Source organism: Schistocerca nitens, chromosome 1 (assembly GCF_023898315.1).
Source record: "Schistocerca nitens isolate TAMUIC-IGC-003100 chromosome 1, iqSchNite1.1, whole genome shotgun sequence".
Taxonomy (NCBI): domain Eukaryota; kingdom Metazoa; phylum Arthropoda; class Insecta; order Orthoptera; family Acrididae; genus Schistocerca; species Schistocerca nitens.
Genome location: NC_064614.1, coordinates 700,092,912 through 700,118,443, shown reverse-complemented (window position 1 = coordinate 700,118,443; position 25,532 = coordinate 700,092,912). Strand labels below are relative to the sequence as shown.

General features: G+C 42.9%; 1 protein-coding gene across 1 annotated transcript in view; it reads left to right on the top strand.

Moving 5' to 3' along the window:
• LOC126195534 (protein slit-like) overlaps positions 1–25,532 on the top strand; it is a 124,886-nt gene that overhangs the window by 62,505 nt on the left and 36,849 nt on the right. The window contains exon 5 of the mRNA XM_049934195.1: positions 4,366–4,582. Within this exon, the coding sequence (XP_049790152.1) occupies positions 4,366–4,582 (217 nt within the window). The remainder of the gene's footprint in view (positions 1–4,365; positions 4,583–25,532) is intronic.

The window sequence follows — 25,532 nt, the reverse complement described above, 5'->3', positions numbered from 1 at the left end:
CGGAGGAGAAGCCTCCAGTGGGATAAAGGGAGTAATGCGAGTATGAAGGGGGCGATAACAGGAGGCGACGCTAGGTGCGTCAGCGTTTCTCCCGGCCGTCAGCGGGCACTCCGTTAGGTCGTTTCCCGGCACGCACTTGACGCCGCCAGCAGAGAGCGGGATTTGAATTTCCGGCCGCGCAGATAAGGGGAGAAAAAGGAGGCCCGGTCGCACCTGTCCCCCGCTGCCGCCTCGCCGGCAGATTTTATTACTCGCCGGAAGGGCGACGTAAATCAGGGCGGCGCTGACGGCGCGGCGCAGGTTGCCTGCCGACTGCGCCTGCCGGTGTCTGGGCTCGGCTTTCCGGACGCGCCAGCCGCGATCGAAGAGGCCGCCGCGAGGCGCGGGAGGAAGGGATCATCTTCCGGCGGCGGCCACACGCCGTGTACCGCACCCCGCTCATAACGGCTTCCCGCCCACTCAGCTCACTGGAAACAGACCGGCCGAACCCAGTCGTCTGGGGCTTGCCTGCCTGCCTGTCTGCGGGGCTGCTATTGGTCCGTCCGGCAGGCATTATGCCCAATCGCTCCACTCATAATTAAAGAGATCCTTCTGTGCGGTTCTAGGCGCTACAGTCTGGAACCGAGCGACCGCTACGGCCGCAGGTTCGAGTCCTGCCTCGGGCATGGGTGTGTGAGACGTCGTTAGGCTAGTTAGGTTTTATTAGTTCTAAGTTCTAGGCGACTGATGACTCAGAAGTTAAGTTGCATAGTGCGCAGTGCCATTTGAACCAAGCCTTCTGTACAGTGGAGCAGCAGCGTCTCCACCTCCGATATGAGTCTTATGGCGCGCTTCGGGGAGTGGCACTCCATTCCCTTGCGGTCTTAAATTGCCTGGCAATTACACTTTATGTAGAGTCACTCTATTGACCAACGCATTTTTCGTAACGCGTAACACCGGAGGGGAGGGGGGTGTAGTACATAGTGCCCACCATCAAAGAAAGTTAATAAAAAGAAAAATTTCCTTAAAATTGTTTAACTTTTATTAACAACAAACTTTTTAAGCAGGCGTTGATGGTATAAGCAGGGTACTGAAAATATTTTCAGCGTAAACTCAGCAAGACCAAAGCATTTCCCGTAATGTTTACACCTAGTGAAGGGGATCTTCTGTGACCATCATAAAAAGTTAAAAAATATACAAATTTCGTTATTTGTCGTTGGTTTTCATTCAGAACATACCATCTACTTCGTATAGATGCATAAGAAAAGTCTTGATCCGAAAACTATGAATGTCAGATTTGTTGCGAGGTCGAACACTTGGTATATTTTCCTTCAATGGCAGCGTATTCACTAAAGTATACGTTAGCAATTGACCATTTTCGATTTTACAGAAAAATTGTTCAAATGGCTCTGAGCACTATGGGACTTAACAGCTGAGGTCATCAGTCCCCTAGAACTTAGAACTACTTTAACCTATCTAACCTAAGGACATCACACACATCCATGCCCGAGGCAGGATTCGAACCAGCGTCGGTAGCAGTCGCGCGGTTCCGGACTGAAGCGCCTAGAACCGCTCGGCCACCGCGGCCGGCTTCGATTTTACACCTTTTTCAAGTAGTTATTGTAGTATCCATAAGAACGATTTTTTTCCTTTATTGTTATTTGATTCTCCTCACCCTAAACGGGCAGAGGGTGGACTGTCACCGTCTTCGATTCGCCGCTGTACGGCGAAAAGATTGTAAAAGTATAAGACATGGTAAAATTTTTAAAATGACGTTAAAAAGTCGAATGTTGTCACAAAATAAAATACAAATGGTGAGTTGTTTTGTCTCCAGCAGAGTGTGGTTATTAGCTCTTGAGGGGGCAGTTATCGTACAATAAGTTTACTCTAAACTATTAGAGAAGTTTTTAGGTGTATTGCCGGATCGAATCGTGGAAAGTCCACGCCGTTTCGACGAACATCTGTTCTACCGTCTTCTGATGGTGTGCTGGCGGTATTTATACTTGTTGGTCTAGAGTTCTGGATTCACCTGTACCGCGTCCTGCTCAGTGATGGAGGAAGGAGGGGGGCGGCTGCGATGGTGGAGGGGACAGCCTCAGTTACTTTTCGCCTTCCGTTTCTTTCGCATATTGCGTCCAGATGTCATGTTCTGCTTTGATGGAGCTTAGTATTGGCACCCATGCCTTGGAAGCCTGTGTTCCTGTTGATTAGATTATCAGTCAAATAGGTTTCAATTGCTTCTTTGAAAATGCAGCCCCAAAATTTATCGATGGTAGGACTTTCGTTTGCTAGTAGATCACTTTATGTCCATTTTCAGTTCACTGTTCCGCTATTGCAGACTTGTTGGGCCGCAATAAGCGAGTGTGACGTTCGTGTTCTGAATGTAGACTTTCTATTGTGCAGATCGTTTATCTAGTATATGTTTTTCCGCATTCACATACAACAGGGTACACACTCGCTTTTTTGTCTCCCTGGTCGTTTCTCACTGTCCCTAATGAGGCTCGTATTTTGGATGGTGGGCGTAAAGCTGGTATTATTTAGGCATTACTGAAATAGTTTTTCAAATTAAAATCGAGGAGACTTATTCTTGGAAGAAATATTCGTAGAGGTAACGAGAAAGACGGACACTTAGATACCTGACTAGTTTGCAGATGTCTTAAACAACGATTAAAATATAACCTCCCAGCAATTTTGATTTAATTGCTTCTCCTGATAATTCAAAAAATAGCAAACAGTTAGCATTTATTCACATTGAATTTTGTAGATATAATACACAGGTAAAACATCACCAGGATCATCACGTCACCCACTGCGGAAGTTGTTTTATAGTAAATTGAGTTCCTTAATCACTTTCCTTACTATTTTTAATCCATTAAATCTTCATAAGGTAATCGGTTTTCAGTCTTTAGCATAAATTCTAGTTGATGTTAATCATAAATAGGTTACGCTTTGAAAATTATATAACGCTTCATCACTAGACATCCAACCAAGGGAACTAATTTGTAAATATACAGTTGAGAAAATTAAGTTCGAAGTTTGAAAAATGATTTACTTTATTTTATGATGACTTCTGTGAACTTAAACTGGTGAGGTGAGAAGTGTACTCCTCGGTCTTCTTCTTTCAATGGTTCGTGTTGTAGTTTCGTCTTATATCCTGCTTTACTTGCCTTATTGATGGAGCATTTTCCCCCTTTTGTGGAAGAGTTAATTCTCAGCAAATTTTCATTTTTTAAAGACGTTATCACCTTTTTTTGCAGAGGTATTTTAGGTCTCAGAATAATTTTTAGTCTGCCATCCATTCCATTATTAGCAGTACTCACGTCACAAGTTCCTACTTATACTACAGTTATTCCAGAATAGCCAGTCTTTGAAATGGAACGGCTTATTAGCATTTTGAATGGATCCATCCCAACATCCTTTTATTTCATTAAAAAGTTATATGCATGTTATAAATCACAGTTGTTCTACTTGCTTTAGATTTTGTAAGACTGAAACAGGTTTCCACTTTGCTCATTGAAGATCCTGGCATGTGGCTACGATTATTAGCATTTTCCTAGAAATTTCTATATTTGTTTCCTTATAAGTGTGCCTTGTTATATGCTTTGAGTTTTTACATTTCTAAATAAAAGAAAATCAACCCAGAAATCGCCCTAAAGCAGCTAAAGAAAATTATCAATTGAAGACATAAATTCTGTATAGGAGACCCCAATCATTTTATTTTGAGCACTTTCATTTTCACAAGTCCATCTTGCTCAAATAGATCAAGATGGACCTGTGAAAATAAAAGTTCTCAAGCTACAGAAAGCATTGTGCACATCCAGTAATAACACTATTCAAGCAACAAACAGCTGTAAGGTGAACGATTGAAGGATTGAACTAAGACTGACAATTATGAGAAATGTACACAGCAATTCCGTGATGCAGGAATATGAGAACTACATATTAAAGTAAAACTGACCGTCAGAAAACTAGCAGTTTGGGATGAAAGGATTAAATTGGCATGGAGTGCTTAAACTTCACAATGGTACTAAGATACACATAGATGTATATTCTTGTAGTTGTATATTCCTGTAGATGTGTATTCAATAAGAATTATGTGTTGAAGTCTTCAAGTAACTTACAGCAAAAGGAACTAAGAATATGTGGTGACACATTTTGAAAACAGAATTTTTTGCTAGCCCTTTGATATATCAAAGCAATTTGATAACGTTCGACAGAACAGAAGGCATCATGAGGCTTGTTATCCAGTCGGTTGTTGCTATGTTAGCTGTCCTTTAAATAAATAGCTGTCGGTCACTTTGCGATTCTGATCCGAGTACGAACTAGCAACGCGGCAGCCAGCGTGAGTGCAGTTTGTGGGGAGTGTTGGTGGTTGCGTGCCGGCAGGGGCCTGTCGCGGCTGACCGTGCTGGACGTGAGCGGCGCGGGCGTGCAGAACGTGAGCGCACGCGCCTTCCGCGGCCTGTCGGGGCTGCGCCGCCTCTCGCTGGCCGGCAACCAGCTGCGCACCGTGCCCTCCCAGCAGCTCGCCGAGCTCGACCGCCTAGAAGAGCTCAGCATCGGCCAGAACGACTTCGTCTCCATCGACAAGAACGCCTTCCAGGTACGTCACATCCCTCCCACATTTTTTTTTTAACAGTCATCAGTCCTCTGACTGATTTAATGCGGCATGCCACAAATTCCTCTACTTTCATCTTGCAGCAGCACTTTTTCTACGCACTCAATTATTTTATGGATATATTTTACCCTCCACAGCTCGCTCTAGTACCATGGAAGTTACTCCCTGCTGTCTTAACAGATGTCCTTCCATCCTGTTCCTTCTTCTTGTCAGTGTTTTCCACATATTCATTTCTCGCCGATTCTGATGATGATGTTTGGTTTGTGGGGCGCTCAACTGCGGGATCATCAGGGCCCATACAAACTCCTACTTTTTGCACAGTCCAATTTATTACTCAGTCCAGTCTACCCACTGTCACGAATGATGATGATGAAATGATAAAGACAGCACAAACACCCAATCTCTCGCCGATTCTGCCGAGAACCTCCTCATTCGTTACCCTATCTGTCCAACAAATGTTTCAAACTTCTTCTGTAGCACCATGTCTCAAATACCCCGATTCCTTTCTTTTCTAGTTTTCCCACAGAGTACATTTCACCACCGTATATGCTGTGCTTCAGACGCACATTCTCAGAAATTTCTTCCTCAAATTAAGACCTATGTTTGATACTAGTGGACTTCTCTTGGCCAAAAATCCCGTTTTGTCTATGCTAGTCTTTTTTTATGCCATACTTGCTCCGTCCGTCATGGGCTGTTTTGCAGTAGGCAGCAGAAACCCTTAACTTCATCTACTTCGTGTTCACCAATCCTGATGTTGGGTTTCTCGCAGTTCTTATTTCTGCTACTTCTCATTACTTTCGTCTTCCTTCGATTTACTTTCAATCCATATTTTGTACTGATAAGACTTTTTATTCCATTCAGCAGACCCTGTAACTCTTCTTCACTTCGCTGAGGATAGCAGTGTCAACGGCGAATCTTATCATTGATATTCTTTCATCTTAAATGTCAGTTCCACTCCTGAACCTTTGTTTTATTTCCATCATTGCTTCTTCGATGTATAGAGTGAACGGTAGGAGCCAAAGACTACGTATCTGTCGTACACCCTTTTTAATCCGAGCACTGCGTTCTTGGTCTTCCACTCTTATTTTTCCTTCTTGATTCTTGTACATGTTGTATATTACCAGTCTTGCGCTATATGTTGCTGCTATTTTTCTCAGAATTTCAAACATCTTGCACCATTTGACTTTGTCTAAAGCTTATTCCAGGCCGATAACTCCTGAGAACGTGTCTGTATTTTTCATTGGTCTTGCTCGCATTATCAACCGCAACATCAGAACTGCCTCTCTGGTGCCTTGCCTTTCCTAAATAAAACTGATCGTCATCTAACACAGACATATAACACATTTTTAATTAATCGTCTAATATTGCCGGAAAAAGCATGTAGCATCCTGAGGGACAGTGTTCAGTGGCACGAGGTTATAATATGTTCATACTCTAAATGGCTTTAGTGCAAGTGATTCATGCAATGATGAACAACCAGTCATCTCACTTATCAATAAAATCAATTTTCCTAGAGGTGTTGCATTTCTTTCTGGCAGTATGTATAAAAATCAATGTTGATTGTTCGTTTCCTGTGTGTTGCTGTTCCTTTCACCCTATAAAAAAGAAACTTTGTTGAGTTGTGTTCATGCTCGTGAAGGTTTCTGTGTGTAAAAGTAGTAGGGGGGGGGGGGGGGTAATATAAACCAACCAACGCCAATCGTTAGGGTGAGAGTTGAATGGTAAGACGTTCCTGGTGTAGGACAATAGCATGACCACTGTGCGGTGTCTGGCGTATTATACGTTCCGTCGTTTTACAATCGAATCTGCTACTCCACTGAGGATCGCACTTCACTATGAACCGTGGGTTTAATTTATCTAAGCAGAATATTTATTGCACTTTCGATTAAACTCTTGGCACAAAATCTGTTTCTTTTTACGACAGTGAGTTTGGGGATGCTATTTATTAGTAGCGCCGTTGATTTCGTCGCTATTCCTTCTGCGGTACCGCTGTAAGACTTAGTAGGAACTTAGCCACCGGACATGATTGCTGGCAGTGGTAATCACGAGAATGTACGGTTGCAAGAAGACGGGGTTCCAGATGGGCACAGGGCGCTACCGAGAGGGAAGGCCATCATGTCCGGCGTACGGCTCTGGCACACCGTCCTGCATCTGTAGCAGTAATTTGAGCAGCAGCTGGTATCATAGTGACGCATCGAACGATTACAGATTGGTTACTCCAAAGACAGCTCCGAGCCGAACACGCCCTGTAGCGAGCATTCCACTGACCCCAAACCACGGCCATTTGCGACTTCAGTGGGATCAAGTGAGAGCTCATTGGAGGGCACGATGGAGGTCCGTTGTGTTTACCAGTGAAAGCTGGTTCCGGATCGTTGCCTGTGATAACCGTGTCTTGGTTAGAAGGAGGCCAATCGAAGGCCTGCAACAACCTGCCTGCATGCTAGACGCACTGTGCCTACACCTCGAGTTATTGTCTGAGGTATGATTTCGTATGACAGAAGTAGCGCCCTCGTGGTTATTCCACGCACACTCACTGCAAATTCCATCGTTCCAGGTTTCTTTCTTAACAGGTTAACATTAGCCATCATTCTACTGCTGTAACCCAATATACTCAACAGAGCGTCGACAGGTCGCCTTGGCCTGCTCGATCACCAGATCTGTCTCCAACCGGCACATATGGGACATCATCGGACGAAAACTCCAGGGTCAGCCACAAACAGCATTAAGAGTCCCTGAATTGACCAACCTCCGGCCGCGGTTGCCGAGCGGTTCTAGGCGCTTCAGTCCAGAACCGCGCGACTGCCACGCTCGCAGGTTCGAATCCTGCCTCGGGCATGGATGTGTGTCATGTCCTTAGGATGGTCAGGTTTAAGTAGTACTACGTTATAGGGGACTGATGACCTCAGATGTTAAGTCCCATAGTGCTCAGAGCCATTTGAACCATCTGAACCAATTGACCAACCATGTGCAACAGACATGGAACTCCATCCCACAAACTGACATCCTGCAACTGTACAACACAAATCAAGTACTTTTGCCTGCTTGAATTCAATATTCTGGCAATTAAATCGGTTATTAACACTCTGCTGTCCCCACGTCTCGTACAAATTTATTCGCTTGGCGACGGCAGCGCTAATTCGGATTACTTGGCTTGTCGAAGGCCGCTTGTCACCTTTCCGTTGATGACAAGCTTCAAACACACTGACCTTGGCGCGCTTTAATTCTTCCGGAAATCCTCTACTTTGCCGTATCGTTCCACAAACTCGAATTTTCTTTTGAAGTAACTTTTCTGCAAGTCCTACGCTGTTATAATAATTATCCATGTAGAGGTGATGCCACTTTCCATAAGAAGCTGTCAATAGTGTCATCACTATTTTTGCTAAAGTTTGTCCAGCGCCGGGATAAGTCTCGAATGAGGAAATGTATCCCGTACTCGTATAACACAGCATCCGAATGAGTATGCCATATTTCGTAATTTTCGACGGATTGTAAACTTTAAAATTTAATTGTCTACTCCACGCCACCATTCCTTCATCAATTGAGATGTTTTGACTTAGATTAAATGTTTCTTTAAACTTTTTGGAAAAATAATCAATTACGAATTGCAGTTTGAATAGCCAGTCGGCATTATCCGATTTATTGACGTGTGTAACTTATTTTTAACTAAACAAAACACTAACAGGATGAAAAAGGTAGTTAAGTGCTGTCACCGGCCACTGCGCTATACTATGATCACGACACCACTGTGGTGTCGCCGGTCAGCAAAGTGTTAACGTACCAGCATTTCACATTTGTAGTGACTTATCTTGCATTTACCAGAATGAGAATTTCATCCTGCAGCGGAGTGTGCGCTGATATGGAACTTCGTGGCAGATTAAAACTGTGTGCCGGACCGAGACTCGAACTCGGGACCTTAGCCTTTCACGGGCAAGTGCTCTACCAACTGAGCTACCCAAACACGACTCACGCAGGTCCTCACAGCTTTACTTCTGCCAGTGCCTCGTCTCCTACCTTTCAGTATCTTGCAGTTACATTAACCTGCGATTTAGCAGTGTTAATCATATATATGTGTTACTTAGAGAAATGTATTCCCAAAATGTCATTACTCTACACTTACTCTTTTTAGTGTTGCGATATTTTTTCTGTCAGTGTATTTAGCACGTGTAACTTGCAGATATTCTCTGTCCGCTAAAATATGTGTGTTTTCGGTAGGTCTTACACTTTTCTCACAGTCTTCTTGTGAAACCGGGGAGTAACTGAGGAATAATCGTGTGTAAGACGCCACACTGAAGATTTAACACTCGGAATAATCGATTTTTCGAATGTGGGTTGTTACCGAAACGGAGTACTTTGTAATTAGAGGCGGGACCTGTGCTGGAGAACTGGAGCGCCGGCGGTGCTGGCTCCATATTTCCTGGGCCAGCCACCAGACCGCCAGCCAGGCTGCGGTGACGTCGGGCGCGCCCTGACCTCTCCGTGCGCCCCCGGCAGCGCCTGCACTTAGCCGCCGCCATTTATATTCATTAAGTCCTAATTTAAACTTATGGCCGAACCGAGCACCCAGCCCCCAGCCCCTCCCACCTCTCCACACCCATCCGCTGCACCCTTTGATTCCGTTGCAAAATAATTTCCGCGCAGCGGATTTTGCGAATAGAGCGAAACTTTAGCGGCGCTGTGGTCAGCGAGCGCGGCCGCGCAGTATTTCATTCCTGGTGCTTGGAGTAAAATTCGGGCATTTTCAGCACTTCGATGTATGCACATTTACTCTTATTTGTCCTTGTGCTAGCGTGGCAAACTGTGGGTTTGTTCCGTAGTTATCACTAGTTCTTTCGCATAACTTAGATACAGAAATTTTTGCCAGTTAAGTACGTTTTAGCAAAAATCTGCTAGACATACGAAATTGTGCTGTACATTCATGCTACTTTTTCGGCTATACATTATTTTTTATATAAAAAAAGAAGAAATCGGGTAGAGAAGAGTATTGTACCTTGAGTATAGTGTACTTAGGAACACACGACATCTGGAACATCCCCTTAGAAAAATTTATAAATGACTGTGCTGATAAACCTCTTACGTTATTTGATTTTCAAACAGTTGAGCAAAACTGAAAGTACGCAATCATTTCTCTCTTTACGTATACTGATCAACACTAAACTGACTCAATATATTTAGCGCAACGCAGTCTGACTTTCAATAATCCCTTCAAAAGAATGTCCCTGACTAACTACTGCAATACAGCGAGCGCCAATACTGCCAGCTAAATGAAAGATTCTAGCTACTGAAGGCACTAACTACTGATAGGCATAGTTAGCAAATGAAAAATTTTGATAGAGAACAAACTATGTATTTACCTTAATAGTGTTCAAAAGTCATCATATATATATCAGTTCATGACATCCAGTCTTACAAATTTCGTTTTTCTGACGGGCACACGTCCAGATCGTCCGCTCTCAAAAGTCTGCCATCTCTCTCCCCACATCTACCACTGCTGCCGGCTCACATCCAACTGCCAACGCTACGCGCTGTTCACATCCAACTGCCCAACACTACAGTAGCAAATATTCCAACAATGCAAATCAGCCACAGACTGCACACAGCACAGTCAGTGATTTTCGTACAGAGCGCTACGTGGCGTTACCAACATAAAAACCTAAACAGCCTACTTAGACGTCTTTTCCTCGATACTTCAGTCTAATGTCTGATTTTACATTTATTCGGAAAGTAAGGTCCGATCGGGTGCGAAAGGGAAACCACAGTGAATATTCGATAAAGCTTCGCACCGATGTGTTGGGCGGTATCTCTAGTACGCCCTTCGGTAGCGTTGCGTCGCTCTTTGTAGCTCTGAGCGCACATGCAGCACGTAAAGATGTGTAGGGCCATAGTGGAGGAAAAGGAGATGAGTGTTCAACGTCCCGTTGACAACGAGGTCATTAGAGACTGAACACAGCTCGAATTAGAAAAGGATGGGGAAGGAAATGTGCCGTGATTTTTTTAGAGGAACCATCCCTGCACTTGCCTGAAGCGACTTAGGGAAATCACGGATAGCCTAAGTCAGGATGGTCGGACGCAGGTCCTCCAGAATGTGCATCTTGTGTGCTAACCAGTGCGTCACCTCAATCTGTCATTAAGAGCAGTGTCTCCAGCCAAGTATGAGGGCATGGTGAGAAATTTCGCCTGATATTGTGCAGCCCACATAACATAACTGTCACGCGTTTCGTTCTTCATGACATTTCTCGGCCGCGGTCAGCAAGGACAACGAAGCTGCTCCTGCAACTTTTTCGGTGGGAGGTGTTTTATCTCCCACAAAACAGCGGGTAATTGGCTCCCCCTGAGTTTCATCTCCGCTTCCATGAATCGCTGGTTACGAAAACAATATTTTTGCATAGACCACGAGCAGTAGACCAGTGTAGAGAATTTTGGCGGAAAGCACAGGTGGCTGCCTTCCATGACGAGTGTATTGGAAAGTTGGTACAACGCTGCGACTTATCTCTAAATCGAAGCCTCGACTACTTAGAGATGTTGCTGGAAGCTGTAGTTAACTGTTGCAAATAAAACATTTTTGAATTTCACAGTGGTTTCCTTTTTGCGACCGATCGATCTTTCCTTTCCGAATAGCCCTCGTAGAATCACATGAATGAAAGCTCACCAGAGACTGCTATAAGCAGTTTCCACCATTTTATCATGCTTTTGAGTTTGCGTTTTGGGAGGAATGCTTTAAACATTTCACTTCTACGTATTTAAGTGCTGTACAATAAAAAATATTTGGGATATGTTGTTTATTGTGCTGTCATAAATTTTGATTGCAAGTAAAATGCTTTATTTTTTTAGAACTGTATATATTTAGCTTGTGAACAGGTAGGTCCTACTTCGTCGATCGTTCACCATCTTGCAATTTGAAACAGAAGAAAGTTTTTTTTCGGTGAAACTTGTGACACTTTCAAATGAATCGAGTTTCTATAATGTCTTAACGATTTTACGTGTCTTGAAACAAGAAATTTGTATTAGTTTCCAGTAGCTTCAATTTCAAATGTATTTAACTTGTAACTGGATTCTAATAGTACTTCTGCTTGATTTGATTTGACTCAGTGTTCACTGGTGTAGTAGAGTAATAATTTAGCAAGTAGATCATTAAATATTGTACTGCCATGATGGTCTCGATTGCAGCACTATTAAATTTCAATCTAATATTTATTCCTAGGTTTTTGTACTATGGAACGTGATTTTTTATGTGTAGAAATCTTAATTTTTCGGAGTAAGTTTTGTAATTTCAAAAAAGGGCAAGAAGGTGTATTCATCATTTAAAAATGGAATAAGAAAATATGTTGATGTTCTGTTACGGGACTAGGTAGAGGCAAAAGTTTGAAGACTGTACCAAGGTACAACTCTGCCCTGCTATATGTGAAAGGCAGTCGTTCCACGCTTTATCGCCCGTAATACTGTTATTCGGAGTGTGTTCCAGTTTCATACAACTTAAAAAATAAAAAAAAAGTATCAGAATGCTTCATCTGACGTATTTCGCGAGAGATATTCAATTTGAAGGTAGCAGGATATGCTGATTAGTGATTTCCACGATCAGATTTTCTAATTACAGAAACCCTGACAATGTGGCACCGTTCAAACTAAACCATCATATTGGTACCGAAGCTTTGCGCGGCGGAATCCGTGTATAAAATCTTTTCGGTATCCAGACCACGTCAGACTGGAGTAAAGAGTCGATCTTTCGAAGATGATGAACATCGTCAGGAAGCAACTGTCTGCGTGGAGGATAGGATTTCTCATTTATACTGGCGGTCAAGCTTGTTACTGTTCCGGTGACGTCTCTCAGAATTTTAACTGCTATTGGCGGAGTGACGTGGCATGGAAGGCGGTATTTGCATGACCAGATGTTGGAATTCAATAAGGAGGCCCCATTGGGATAGAAATCTTAAAAGATGAGAGGTAGCGGAACACAGCCGTAGGAATCTAATATTTCAGAAAACGAAGCTCCTCCTCCGCACCCACTTACTGGGATTCTGTACCGAAAGAAGCAATAGAAATTCCCACCAACAATTTTAACAGGTACTTGGAGATGACAATGTGAGATGGAACATCTTCAAATAAACAAAAAGTGATTCCTAATTTATATGTAATGGTTATACCTTACTAAATTAAATTGTGTCCCATGTGAACCAAAGGAGGCGTGGCTTAACGGGTATAACTGCCATATCTCTGCTGTTTACAACGTAGGTGTGTGCCCAACATGTGGCATACCATTTGGTATTTCCTCAGACATCACGAAGTCTTACATTTAAATGTAAGACATCCTCAGGTTCCTTTTTCACTTTTTATTTTATTTTGTCGAAATTAGGCTGATATTTTATGCCCGAAGACAGCTTTTTAAAAGTTTATTAGGTAATATTCTTGTCTACCTGTTTCGTAATAACTTTGGAATTGATTTTAAACTAACCTCCTGATCAATTAGAGACTTGAAATTTTAACGTAGCCATGACAGTGCAGTATTAAGTTACTTTAGTGTCTGATCCAGATAGGTCTGGGGTAAAAGGGTTGGTACAGCCTGACATCTCGGCCTCCATGCAGGTCCAGCATGCTGTGCAAGTATTATCGGAGTGTGTTCCAGATGGTATGCATGACATTTGATGATGGCTGGTACACGAGACTGCTACATCCTGAAGCTCTAGTATCGCCTCTGTAGCACTCACCTCGTTGCACACCAGGACCATTTCCACCCTGCCAGACACTATTGCTAGTAGTTAAACGTAAGGCTACCTGCACCTTGACTCTGCCTTCAATCGTGCTTTCACAGACTTCTTATATCGTTCTCATTATACTCTGTTGCTTTTATTCTTAGATTTCGCTACACCTTCGATTTTTACGCTTGGATTGTTCCTTTGAACTTTGTTGTTCTGCTATACCTTCTCTGTTGTCCATTGTCATCTTATTGAGGCCTTCCTGTCGTCGCCTGGTTATCCACTGTGGTTGGCCCTTGGCCCATTAGCCTGTGTCTGCTGGTTCTTTGAGTTATTTCCAATCCTTGTCAGATTCCAGTCACAATAGTTTCAACAATATTAATAATTTAAATAAAAATAAACTTTTAATACATGATGTTTTTCTGGACTAAAAACTACAGAATAATTATTTAAATATACATTAATTAGAAATATAACACTGCTTTAAATTAGACCAAGACATATAAAATAATTTCTCCTAGCCACATAAAAATTTCTAGCCCCATGCAGATAGTCTTGAAAATTTGTAATTCTGAGTTTTTAATAGCTGAGAGTAGAAGATGTATAACGAAATACGTGGGGCGAATAACCGATGTATTATCTGTTGCATGTGCCCACGGATTTCATTATAAAGCTTGTAAGTATTCTCATAGCTATGAAAAATTCACCACCACAAATTTTCAGAATTATCTGTGTGGGGTTAGGAGTCTGTAAGGGCCTATGAGAAACTATTTTATACTCTTTACTCCGATTTAAAACCATATTATTCTAAAAATTAACTATTATTTAAATAATTTTTATCTTAAAAGAATGTCTGATGATCTGCCGACAGAAAGCGATAACAACATTTTCATTAAATAAACGCGATTCAGTCTTTTATCTTTTTTTTTTACAACGAAGATATAGCGATCGCTGTAGTTCCATAGACGACACTATATCTAAAATTATAGCTCGTGTTTTAGTTGTTCTGACTGAAAAATTCATTATTGGAACAGCGGCTAAACTGTTCTTTGCTATCTCCCCCCAACGATGGGCGACTGTACGCCAAGGATTGCTGTGTATCCTCTGCAGTAATAGAAAGTGTGACAATCGTGCCACCTGATTGAAATATTGAATGAGGCTGAAGAATGTACTTCAGCTGAACTCAGTTATTAAGGGCAATCACGGATTTCATTATAAAGCTTGTAAGTATTTTCATAGCTATGAAAATGGTGATGCTTTCTATGAGTTCTCATTTTAGATGTTAGGTTTAATGTCATTTCGAATGCTCCATAGTTAGGCACGATCTTTCTTTTTTGTATTTGTTTTGACTGCTTATGTTGCCCGACACGACTTCTCCTCCTGTGCGAATCTCTGCGTCACAGAATTAGATGTTTAGCTATGATAAACTAGTAGGATCCCTTTGTCCAGAAATGCCTTCTTCTCTTGTACTAGTTAGTTTTTTACGTCCTACTTTCTTTGTCCGTCACACATTATTTTGATTCCAAAATCTCGTTTCTGATACTCATTATCGCTTTGCTCTTACTTGTTTTACCCTCAATTCATATTTCGTGCTCAGTAAACTTAATTCCATTGAGTACGTCCTATAATTCTTCTTCGCTCTCAATGAAGAAACAATGTCATGAGCGTACCTTATCAGTAACATATTTTGACCGTAAATTTCAGTTCCACCCTCGAACTCAATACGACTGCATTATTACAGTGCATATTTTAGTCAGATTTCTATGGAGTGATGACATAGTTGTGGCATCACGAATTATGAATCGTGCACCCTCGTTGTGATACAAGGCCACGAAGTCTTCAAAGAGACGCAGGAAGATAAAAAAGTTGAGCTCGCACTGTTCGAGCCTTCAGGGTTGGTTCACTTCGTTGTGTGTGTGTGTGTGTGTGTGTGTGTCTGGAGAGGGGGACGGGTGCTCACAAATGACCACTACGTTTTTCGCCTCATGAAAGCGAGCCAACCTCCCAGCGACCGTTTGTGCCATCTTCCAGAGTCTCCAGACGTCACGGCGAACGAAGCCTCTCGCTGTGGTAGCAGGACTTTATGGCGGAGGGGAGCGTGGGTCGTCCAGCCAGCGTTTTATTGTGGCTGCGGAGCGGCCCGTAAAACAGCCGGTGCGCGAACACTAAGGAGCGCGAGGCGTCTGTCTGCGCCGCCCCTCCCTGTAGCTCTTCGGCTCGGCTTCCCTTTGAGCTGCGACACCGTCCGTTGGCTGGAGAGTCGCCTGAAACGGACGGTCCAGCAGCCGGCAGCTAGTGACACCGTGTTGCTTAGCGCCTGTGAACCGCTCCATACAACGGTTTAACGCTGCAGCATCTACAACTCCTGGTGAACACTCATCACAAGACGTTACAAACATGGTCTCAATCCAATTTCTATGTCACTATCTTTTATAAGTACTCCAGGAAACGATATTCGCTGTCAGGACCCAACCGGCTATATAGTAATTAAAAGTGTAAACAGATAAAACAAGATTAATCAAACCGATGACCGTGGCAGTCTGGTCCCTTTAATCCCACAAACCACAAGATTAATCAAACGTTAACACAATCAAAGAAAAACCCAGGGGATAACATTATAAAAAATATGGTACGAGCGAAACCTAGTGGAACAAGGAGATATGTGTGAAGGGGACGTTAGTGGAAGTGGCTTTAAAACCAAAGAAAACGGAAAGACAAACGACATTAACTGCGAGTTATTAAAATACGGCGGAATTCTCCATAAACTAAGATTTTTACATTTCCTAACTTTACGCTGGGAGAAAGAGAGAATATAGTAAATCTTGTCAGCAGCTGCTATGCACTCAATTTTTAAGAAAGAGGATGGAAAAGGATGTTATAATTATAAGACGGTGGGTATTTTAACAGTTGGATATAAAGTATTTGCAAAACTTTTAACTCAAACGTTAAGACAAATAGGAGAGACAATTTTTACCAAAGACCAAATTGTATTTAGATCTAGGTAATCAAAAATGGATAATATATTCACTTTTAATATGATAAGTAAAATAAGGTACTTTAATAATGAGATATACATACCTTCCATCGACTATGTCTAGGAGTTAGACAGATTAAGCTCTAGTTAGCACGGCAAGGAAATAGAATGCCTTTAATTCTGGGATAGTTGATACTGGCAATAAAAAACTTATAAAATGAAACTAAATTTCTAATAAATACTGGGTCCAAAATGAGAAAGACTGGAATTATAAGGAACCAAAAGGTTAAACAACGCTGCAGTCTTTCCCCACTTTTATTCATTTTATACATAAATCTAATCATTAAAAAGTGGGGTGAGAGAACAAAAAACAAAGAAATACAACTATGTAAGGACCAATATATAAAAACGTTGATGTACACTGATGGCTAGATATAATAGCCACTTCAGAAGAAGAATTACATTCAAATACTTTTAAATTAAACCAAATTGGTATCAATTATAATTTCAAAATATCTGTTGAAAAGAGAAAAGTAATGATCTCCGAGGAAACCACAATAAATAAATAAAGAATAAAATAGCAAATCTCGCGGCGTGTATGGAACAACGAAGAGAACGTTAAAGAAAAAGACAACTACGGAAACTGAAATGAAATCCTGTATAACACCAGCTGTTCCATTTCTACTTTATAGACCTGAGGTATAGATACCAAACGAGGAAGACATAAAACGGACATTTCGGTCAGTTAAATTATGTAACCTTGAATATAGGTAAAGATATGAAGATATTAGAAATGAACTTAAAATACTTGCAGTAACAGAAAAATCAACGCATATAAGCAGAAATGGCAGGAACATCAAAACACAACAAGGCTTATATCCTAAAAAAGTTTTGCAATATATACCCGAAGGTGTAAGGAAGTTAGATCAGCCTGGGAGATGATGAAGCTGATAAGCAGAAGTCCGAACACGTTCCTCGAAAATTGTAAGAGAAGACAGAGGTGAGAGTACATACAACAAGTAATTGGGATTGAGAGTGAGTGCTGCTCTTAGATGAAGAGCTTGGCACCAGAGAAGGAATCATGGCGGCATGCAAGTAGACAGAAAACTTGTGACATAGGGAAGTAGAGAGTGCAAGATAGGAGGGAGAAGGAATTAAAAGACAAAGTATAATGTGCTGTCTACATCAGAGTCATTTTAGGCACAGCTAGGACTGGGCAAGAGGAGACAGCCAATCGGCCTTTCTGTTCTTGGAATGCGGCCCTTTAAGCGACTTACAGAAAATACGAGAAATCTACATCACGCTGAGATTTTATTTCCTCTCTTTCTTACCTCCTTAGTAACTACTGTGCTACTTCTCTCTGTACTTAGTAGGAGGTAGGTGGAGGCGTCTAGTGATGGTGATTTATAATTTTATTTGATTGGCCCATACTAGCAAATCAAGAGGAAGCTATCCTACTGTGATGGAGCACATTACCGATTTTTCTTGCTGCTGAGACTGGCTCTGAGAATATAACACATTATGAACTGATGAACCGGCGGTCACTGTCTTCGCTGTGGACATATACTGTAGGTTTCAATTACATTAGCCGCATTTGGACACCGGGACTCGAACCCGGATCTCTCGCTTAACACGATCGGTCGCTTCAAACGCTTCATGCATGTATAACAGCTAGCTCTGGTTGACGATGCTTGTCAGTAGACACATTTGATGTATTCCAGATGTAAGTACACTGCTGAGCAGAACTTTAGGATCGGAGAGCAAGGCACCATGACATAACTACTACTAGGTGGAAATGAATGAATGTGCTGGAGCACGTTACCAGAGTTCTCTCAGTCGTGCAGAGAAAACTGAACGTCACGGAACACATCGTACGGGTCCGGGGTCCGGGCAAAGAGACCACCCCCCCTCCATCGCCCCCCCCCCCCCCCCCCGACGCGCGCAGTCACCGAGCCCTGTCAACTGCAGCGGCTGATGATCTCTACAGTGTGCAATAAGCGAGAAGGGACCCACATCAAACAGCGGGTGCAATTGCAACCTCATTTAGCAGGAATGCACCGTTTGCTATGGTGCCAAAAGCATAGCGACTGGACCAGCGAGGAGTCGGATCTCTACTCGGATGAGAACCGATTCAGTCTGAATAGTTTTTCTGGACGTACCCTCATATATGTCGCAGATGACATGGCATTGATTACAGATTCACTAGACAATGCCCAAGAACAAATAAGAGAACTACAAAAACAAGCAGCCGTAGGACTACAAATATCCTATGAAAAAACAAAGTTTATGACAAACATCTGTGATGCTCCTCAAAATATTGCAGTTGACAACAACACAATACACAAAACAGATTCCTTTAAAAACCTAGGAGAGTGGATTACATACAATGCCAAAGAAAAGATAGCTATAGAAACTAGAGTGCACAAAATGGAAAGAGTGTTTATATGACCAAAAACGTTTATAATAAAAAATCCTTGTCCTGGAACACGAAATTAAGACACTACCAAACAGTGGCCAGACCTGAAGCTCTCTATGCGGCAGAAACCTTAAACTAACAAGAAATGGAGATCTTGAGAAACTAGAGAAGGTCGAAAGAAGAATTTTAAGGAAAATACTGGGAGCTAAAGGAAACGATAATGCTGAATACAGGTTAAGACCAAACAGAGAGCTACACTCCTGGAAATTGAAATAAGAACACCGTGAATTCATTGTCCCAGGAAGGGGAAACTTTATTGACACATTCCTGGGGTCATATACATCACATGATCACACTGACAGAACCACAGGCACATAGACACAGGCAACAGAGCATGCACAATGTCGGCACTAGTACAGTGTATATCCACCTTTCGCAGCAATGCAGGCTGCTATTCTCCCATGGAGACGATCGTAGAGATGCTGGATGTAGTCCTGTGGAACGGCTTGCCATGCCATTTCCACCTGGCGCCTCAGTTGGACCAGCGTTCGTGCTGGACGTGCAGACCGCGTGAGACGACGCTTCATCCAGTCCCAAACATGCTCAATGGGGGACAGATCCGGAGATCTTGCTGGCCAGGGTAGTTGACTTACACCTTCTAGAGCACGTTGGGTGGCACGGGATACATGCGGACGTGCATTGTCCTGTTGGAACAGCAAGTTCCCTTGCCGGTCTAGGAATGGTAGAACGATGGGTTCGATGACGGTTTGGATGTACGGTGCACTATTCAGTGTCCCCTCGACGATCACCAGTGGTGTACGGCCAGTGTAGGAGATCGCTCCCCACACCATGATGCCGGGTGTTGGCCCTGTGTGCCTCGGTCGTATGCAGTCCTGATTGTGGCGCTCACCTGCACGGCGCCAAACACGCATACGACCATCATTGGCACCAAGGCAGAAGCGACTCTCATCGCTGAAGACGACACGTCTCCATTCGTCCCTCCATTCACGCCTGTCGCGACACCACTGGAGGCGGGCTGCACGATGTTGGGGCGTGAGCGGAAGACGGCCTAACGGTGAGCGGGACCGTAGGCCAGCTTCATGGAGACGGTTGCGAATGGTCCTCGCCGATACCCCAGGAGCAACAGTGTCCCTAATTTGCTGGGAAGTGGCGGTGCGGTCCCCTACGGCACTGCGTAGGATCCTACGGTCTTGGCGTGCATCCGTGCGTCGCTGCGGTCCGGTCCCAGGTCGACGGGCATGTGCACCTTCCGCCGACCACTGGCGACAACATCGATGTACTGTGGAGACCTCACGCCCCACGTGTTGAGCAATTCGGCGGTACGTCCACCCGGCCTCCCGCATGCCCACTATACGCCCTCGCTCAAAGTCCGTCAACTGCACATACGGTTCACGTCCACGCTGTCGCGGCATGCTACCAGTGTTAAAGACTGCGATGGAGCTCCGTATGCCACGGCAAACTGGCTGACACTGACGGCGGCGGTGCACAAATGCTGCGCAGCTAGCGCCATTCGACGGCCAACACCGCGGTTCCTGGTGTGTCCGCTGTGCCGTGCGTGTGATCATTGCTTGTACAGCCCTCTCGCAGTGTCCGGAGCAAGTATGGTGGGTCTGACACACCGGTGTCAATGTGTTCTTTTTTCCATTTCCAGGAGTGTATATCTGAAAACGGAGAAACTAACTGATGTAATGAGGAAGAGGAGACTACAGTTTTTTGGACATATATTCAGAATGGATAACAACATACTAACCAAGCGGATATTCACATTACTCAATAGCTACAAATCCAAGCCAGCATGGTTCATAGAGTCTGAAAAGGACATTGAAAATGCTGGAGTTACAATAGACACAATAGAAAACAGAACACATTTCAGAAAGGCAGTTCAAAAGGCAGAATTTCAGGAGAGAAAGAAAATAACTAGACGAAAGTGGACTCAAGAAGAAAGGGAACAACACTCTAAAAGGATGAAGGAAATTTGGAAACTGAAGAAATCTAATACAATGAAGAGTAGCCAAAGTTGATTCATCGTACCCTCCAAATGGGTTATTCGAGAGAAAAAAAAATATGGTGAGAGGTGGGAACACGTAATGCATTAGGGAACTTGATCATTTCAGGTGTAATAGTGTGGGGAGACATAATGTTTCACGAACACACTGACCTACAAATCTTTACACTCGGAGCACTCACCGGTCAACGTTATTGTAACTCTGTACACCATCCCACGTACACCTGTTATGGGTGCATATTGTCTAGTCTTATGGATGACTGTGTGCGACCGCATCGAACTGTGCAGGTGGAGGAGCTTCTGGAACGTGAGGATGTTAAGGGAATGGACTGCTCTGCCCGTTTCCCTGACTAAACTCCCATCGAGCACATGTGGGATGCAGCGCGTCCTCATCCACCAACGACCGTACAGCAGCTGTCAATCGCGGCTGGTGCAGGAATGGAACACCGTACCATAAGAACTCCTTACCAACTTTGCGTCAAGCATGAGATCACGTTGTAGAGCATGCATTGCGGTTTGTGGTGGTCAACTCCCTATAAGAACCATGTACCACCTTTTGTAATGTTCAGGGTACCATCATAAAAAGTTGCGGCTTCAGTGTAATTACTGTCTTTGAATAAAAGTGCCTTTTCTGTTGGTCTCATTATGTAATAGAGTTACGTTCTGTACTACAGTGTAGCAGTTCTTTCTATGAGTGGTCCAAGTTTCATCACATTATTTTATTTAGCAGAGACACATCGTGCACTCGTTACTTTCTTCGTTAAAATTTGCACACAAATATGCTATGGAAGAGATCTGAATGCGCTTTAAAATATATGGATTAAAATTTTATGTCAAGATTGCTATCACGCCTATATTTATTACTAGTTTCAACTCACTGACAAGCCATCTTCACTTCTAAAATACAGAAATCTTCGTAAAAGGGGTGAATAGTAGTAGCACACATTTTACAGGGTGTTTCAAAAATGACCGGTATATTTGAAACGGCAATAAAACCTAAACGAGCAGCGATAGAAATACACCGTTTGTTGCAATATGCTTGGGACAACAGTATATTTTCAGGCGCACAAACTTTCGAAATTACAGTAGTTACAATTTTCAACAACAGATGGCGCTGCAAGTGATGTGAAAGATATAGAAGACAACGCAGTCTGTGGGTGCGCCTTTCTGTAGGTCGTCTTTCTGCTGTAAGCGTGTGCTGTTCACAACGTGCACGTGTGCTGTAGACAACATGGTTTATTCCTTAGAACAGAGGATTTTTCTGGTGTTGGAATTCCACCGCCTAGAACACAGTGTTGTTGCAACAAGATGAAGTTTTCAACGGAGGTTTAATGTAACCAAAGGACCGAAAAGCGATACAATAAAGGATCTGTTTGAAAAATTTCAACGGACTGGGAACGTGACGGATGAACGTGCTGGAAAGGTAGGGCGACCGCGTACGGCAACCACAGAGGGCAACGCGCAGCTAGTGCAGCAGGTGATCCAACAGCGGCCTCGGGTTTCCGTTCGCCGTGTTGCAGCTGCGGTCCAAATGACGCCAACGTCCACGTATCGTCTCATGCGCCAGAGTTTACACCTCTATCCATACAAAATTCAAACGCGGCAACCCCTCAGCGCCGCTACCATTGCTGCACGAGAGACATTCGCTAACGATATAGTGCACAGGATTGATGACGGCAATATGCATGTGGGCAGCATTTGGTTTACTGACGAAGCTTATTTTTACCTGGACGGCTTCGTCAATAAACAGAACTGGCGCATATGGGGAACCGAAAAGCCCCATGTTGCAGTCCCATCGTCCCTGCATCCTCAAAAAGTACTGGTCTGGGCCGCCATTTCTTCCAAAGGAATCATTGGCCCATTTTTCAGATCCGAAACGATTACTGCATCACGCTATCTGGACATTCTTCGTGAATTTGTGGCGGTACAAACTGCCTTAGACGACACTGCGAACACCTCGTGGTTTATGCAAGATGGTGCCCGGCCACATCGCACGGCCGATGTCTTTAATTTCCTGAATGAATATTTCGATGATCGTGTGATTGCTTTGGGCTATCCGAAACATACAGGAGGCGGCGTGGATTGGCCTCCCTATTCGCCAGACATGAACCCCTGTGACTTCTTTCTGTGGGGACACTTGAAAGACCAGGTGTACCGCCAGAATCCAGAAACAATTGAACAGCTGAAGCAGTACATCTCAGCTGCATGTGAAGCCATTCCGCCAGACACGTTGTCAAAGGTTTCGGGTAATTTCATTCAGAGACTGCGCCATATTATTGCTACGCATGGTGGATATGTGGAAATATCGTACTATAGAGTTTCCCAGACCGCAGCGCCATCTGTTGTTGAAAATTGTAACTACTGTAATTTCGAAAGTTTGTCTGCCTGAAAATGTACTGTTGTCCCAAGCATATTGCAACAAACGGTGTATTTCTATCGCTGCTCGTTTAGTTTTTATTGCCGTTTCAAATATACCGGTCATTTTTGAAACACCCTGTATATTTAAACTTCCAGTCTATGATACATACAAAAAAATTATTACTTAATTCAGTGTTCATCAGCCACCAAACATTACATATCGTCATTATGTGTTGAGCTCAGTGTTTCTTATTGTCATGAATGCACTGAAAAAGTTTTATAGATCATGACAAAAATAAAGACATATTAAGTACATTTGGTAACTAGTATAAATCTATAATAATTTATAACGTTAGCTGGAAACGTCTTCAATGATCTCATTTCCACATTTGTGTTTAAACGCAAGGAGATTCGTAGTTGTAACCATCGTGTGTGGATCAGAATATGCCGTATCCATAAAAACGCTAGCTACAGGAACAGTGAAGTAGCTTTATACCACTTGCCAAATGCACTTGGCATGTATTTATTTTTGTCACGATTTACTAAAAATTTTCAGTGTGTACCCGGCAGCAAGAGCGATGCAGCTCTACACATTATGACGATGTGTAAAGCCTATTGCGTAATACACGCTGAATTAAGTAATAATTTTTATTGTTATGTATCACAGAATGTAAGTGTAAATGTAAAATTTATGATACTATTGTTCCCTCTTTTATGTACTTTCAGTGTATTAGATCGGAAGATAGCTCGTCAACGAGCTAAAACTAATAATCAATAAATGTGCTTTAACGATCTTAACATAGGATTTTTATCCACATATTTTAACACAACAGATAGCCTGTCTTCCGATTTAACAATGTCAAATAAAATGTGAATGTAGTTTGTTGAGACATGAGACCCATATGAAGAAAAATAAAAAGTATCAATCCGACGAGTAATTTTCACATATGCACAGCATGAAAGGGCACCCACTTTCCTTGTGTCGGAGTGATCTGACCGCCACTATGGTTAAAACGTCATGTTTGCGCAGTATCGGCATTGAAATTACCTACTTCTGTCTCATTAGGACGTAAATGAACGATTTAGAATTTGGCACTCTATTACAGACACAACTATTACGTAATGCAAGAGCAGCAGCGTAAAGTGCACGTAAGTGTTGTCCTACAGCTAATTTGATAAGAAGAACATCGGAGGTAACATGCTGATTACCGTCCTTGTATACGAGTGGAATTCCAGTCCACTGGTCAGTGCAGAGAGAGCTAATCGGGTGGCAACGATTTCGAACTCCCCGTCATCGTTATGCATTGTTTGTTCTAGTCCGTTTGGACTTTGCTTAATTGAAGATAATTTCAACGATGATTTTTTTATAAGCACCTTGACGTATCCAAACAAACGCAGGCTTCACATCCATGTAATTCGGAACATTGCCGGGAGGGGGTGGGTACAGAAAGGAGGGGGTGATGGAAATGTGAACTATTGGAACCTGCAACCAATCTCTCGCAAATTACCCGCCTACCAAATTAAGTTTGAAAAAGATACGCTGCAATTATTACACGCTGAATTCTGGTACGGCTGGCTTAACCGAATCAACACCCCTGATGGAATTACTTTCAGCGTTATCGTCGAACCAAACAAAGGATTTATTGGGTTAGAAAGCTATATTTGTTTTATTAATATAGGCGTCGCACAATCAGCACTGTCTGTTTCACGAGGCCATTAAAATCGGAGATTCTGTAGGATGAGCGATTAACTCGAGATTTCAGTGTTATAAAAAACTGAAAAAAAACAGTGTCCCACGTTTACTATCTGCGGGAGCACGACATGTTTTGTTATCATAACTTTATCGACGTTCATCATTCCAAGGGCCACACATAATTGTGTGTTTTATTGTACGTTATCCAAGTTGTGATTGCAGTTTTTACCAAAACTTTCCACTGTTACAGAGTACTTTAAAATTTAGCCCGTGGTGTTTCAGATTTATCATCTTCGATTAATTTTAACTCAGGCGAGCCGTTCTTCTGGAATAAGTAAAGAAATCCTATGACACGACATTCAGAGGCTAGTAAGTCGTGTAGAAATAACCCAATGTTTCGCTTCAGTTATTTATCAACAAAAATGAATAAAGATTACTTTTTGCATCAAACCGCAAACCATTACGTTAATATACCGATTTGAGATTAGCAGCGCGGTCTGGGGCGCATTGTCACTGTTCGCGAGGCTTCCCCCGTCGGAGGTTCGAGTCCTCCCTCCGGCGTGTTTGTACGTGTTGTACTTAGCGTAAGTTAGTTTAAGTTAGATTAAGTCGTGTGTAAGCCTAGGGACCGATGTCCTCAGCAGTTTGGTCCCTTAGGAACTTACCACCCACCACTACCACACCACCACCACCACCACCACCACCACCACCACCTTGTGAGAACAGTGAAAATTATATTAAATAGCTAAAGGCAGTACTCACATAAACGGAAATGACTGTT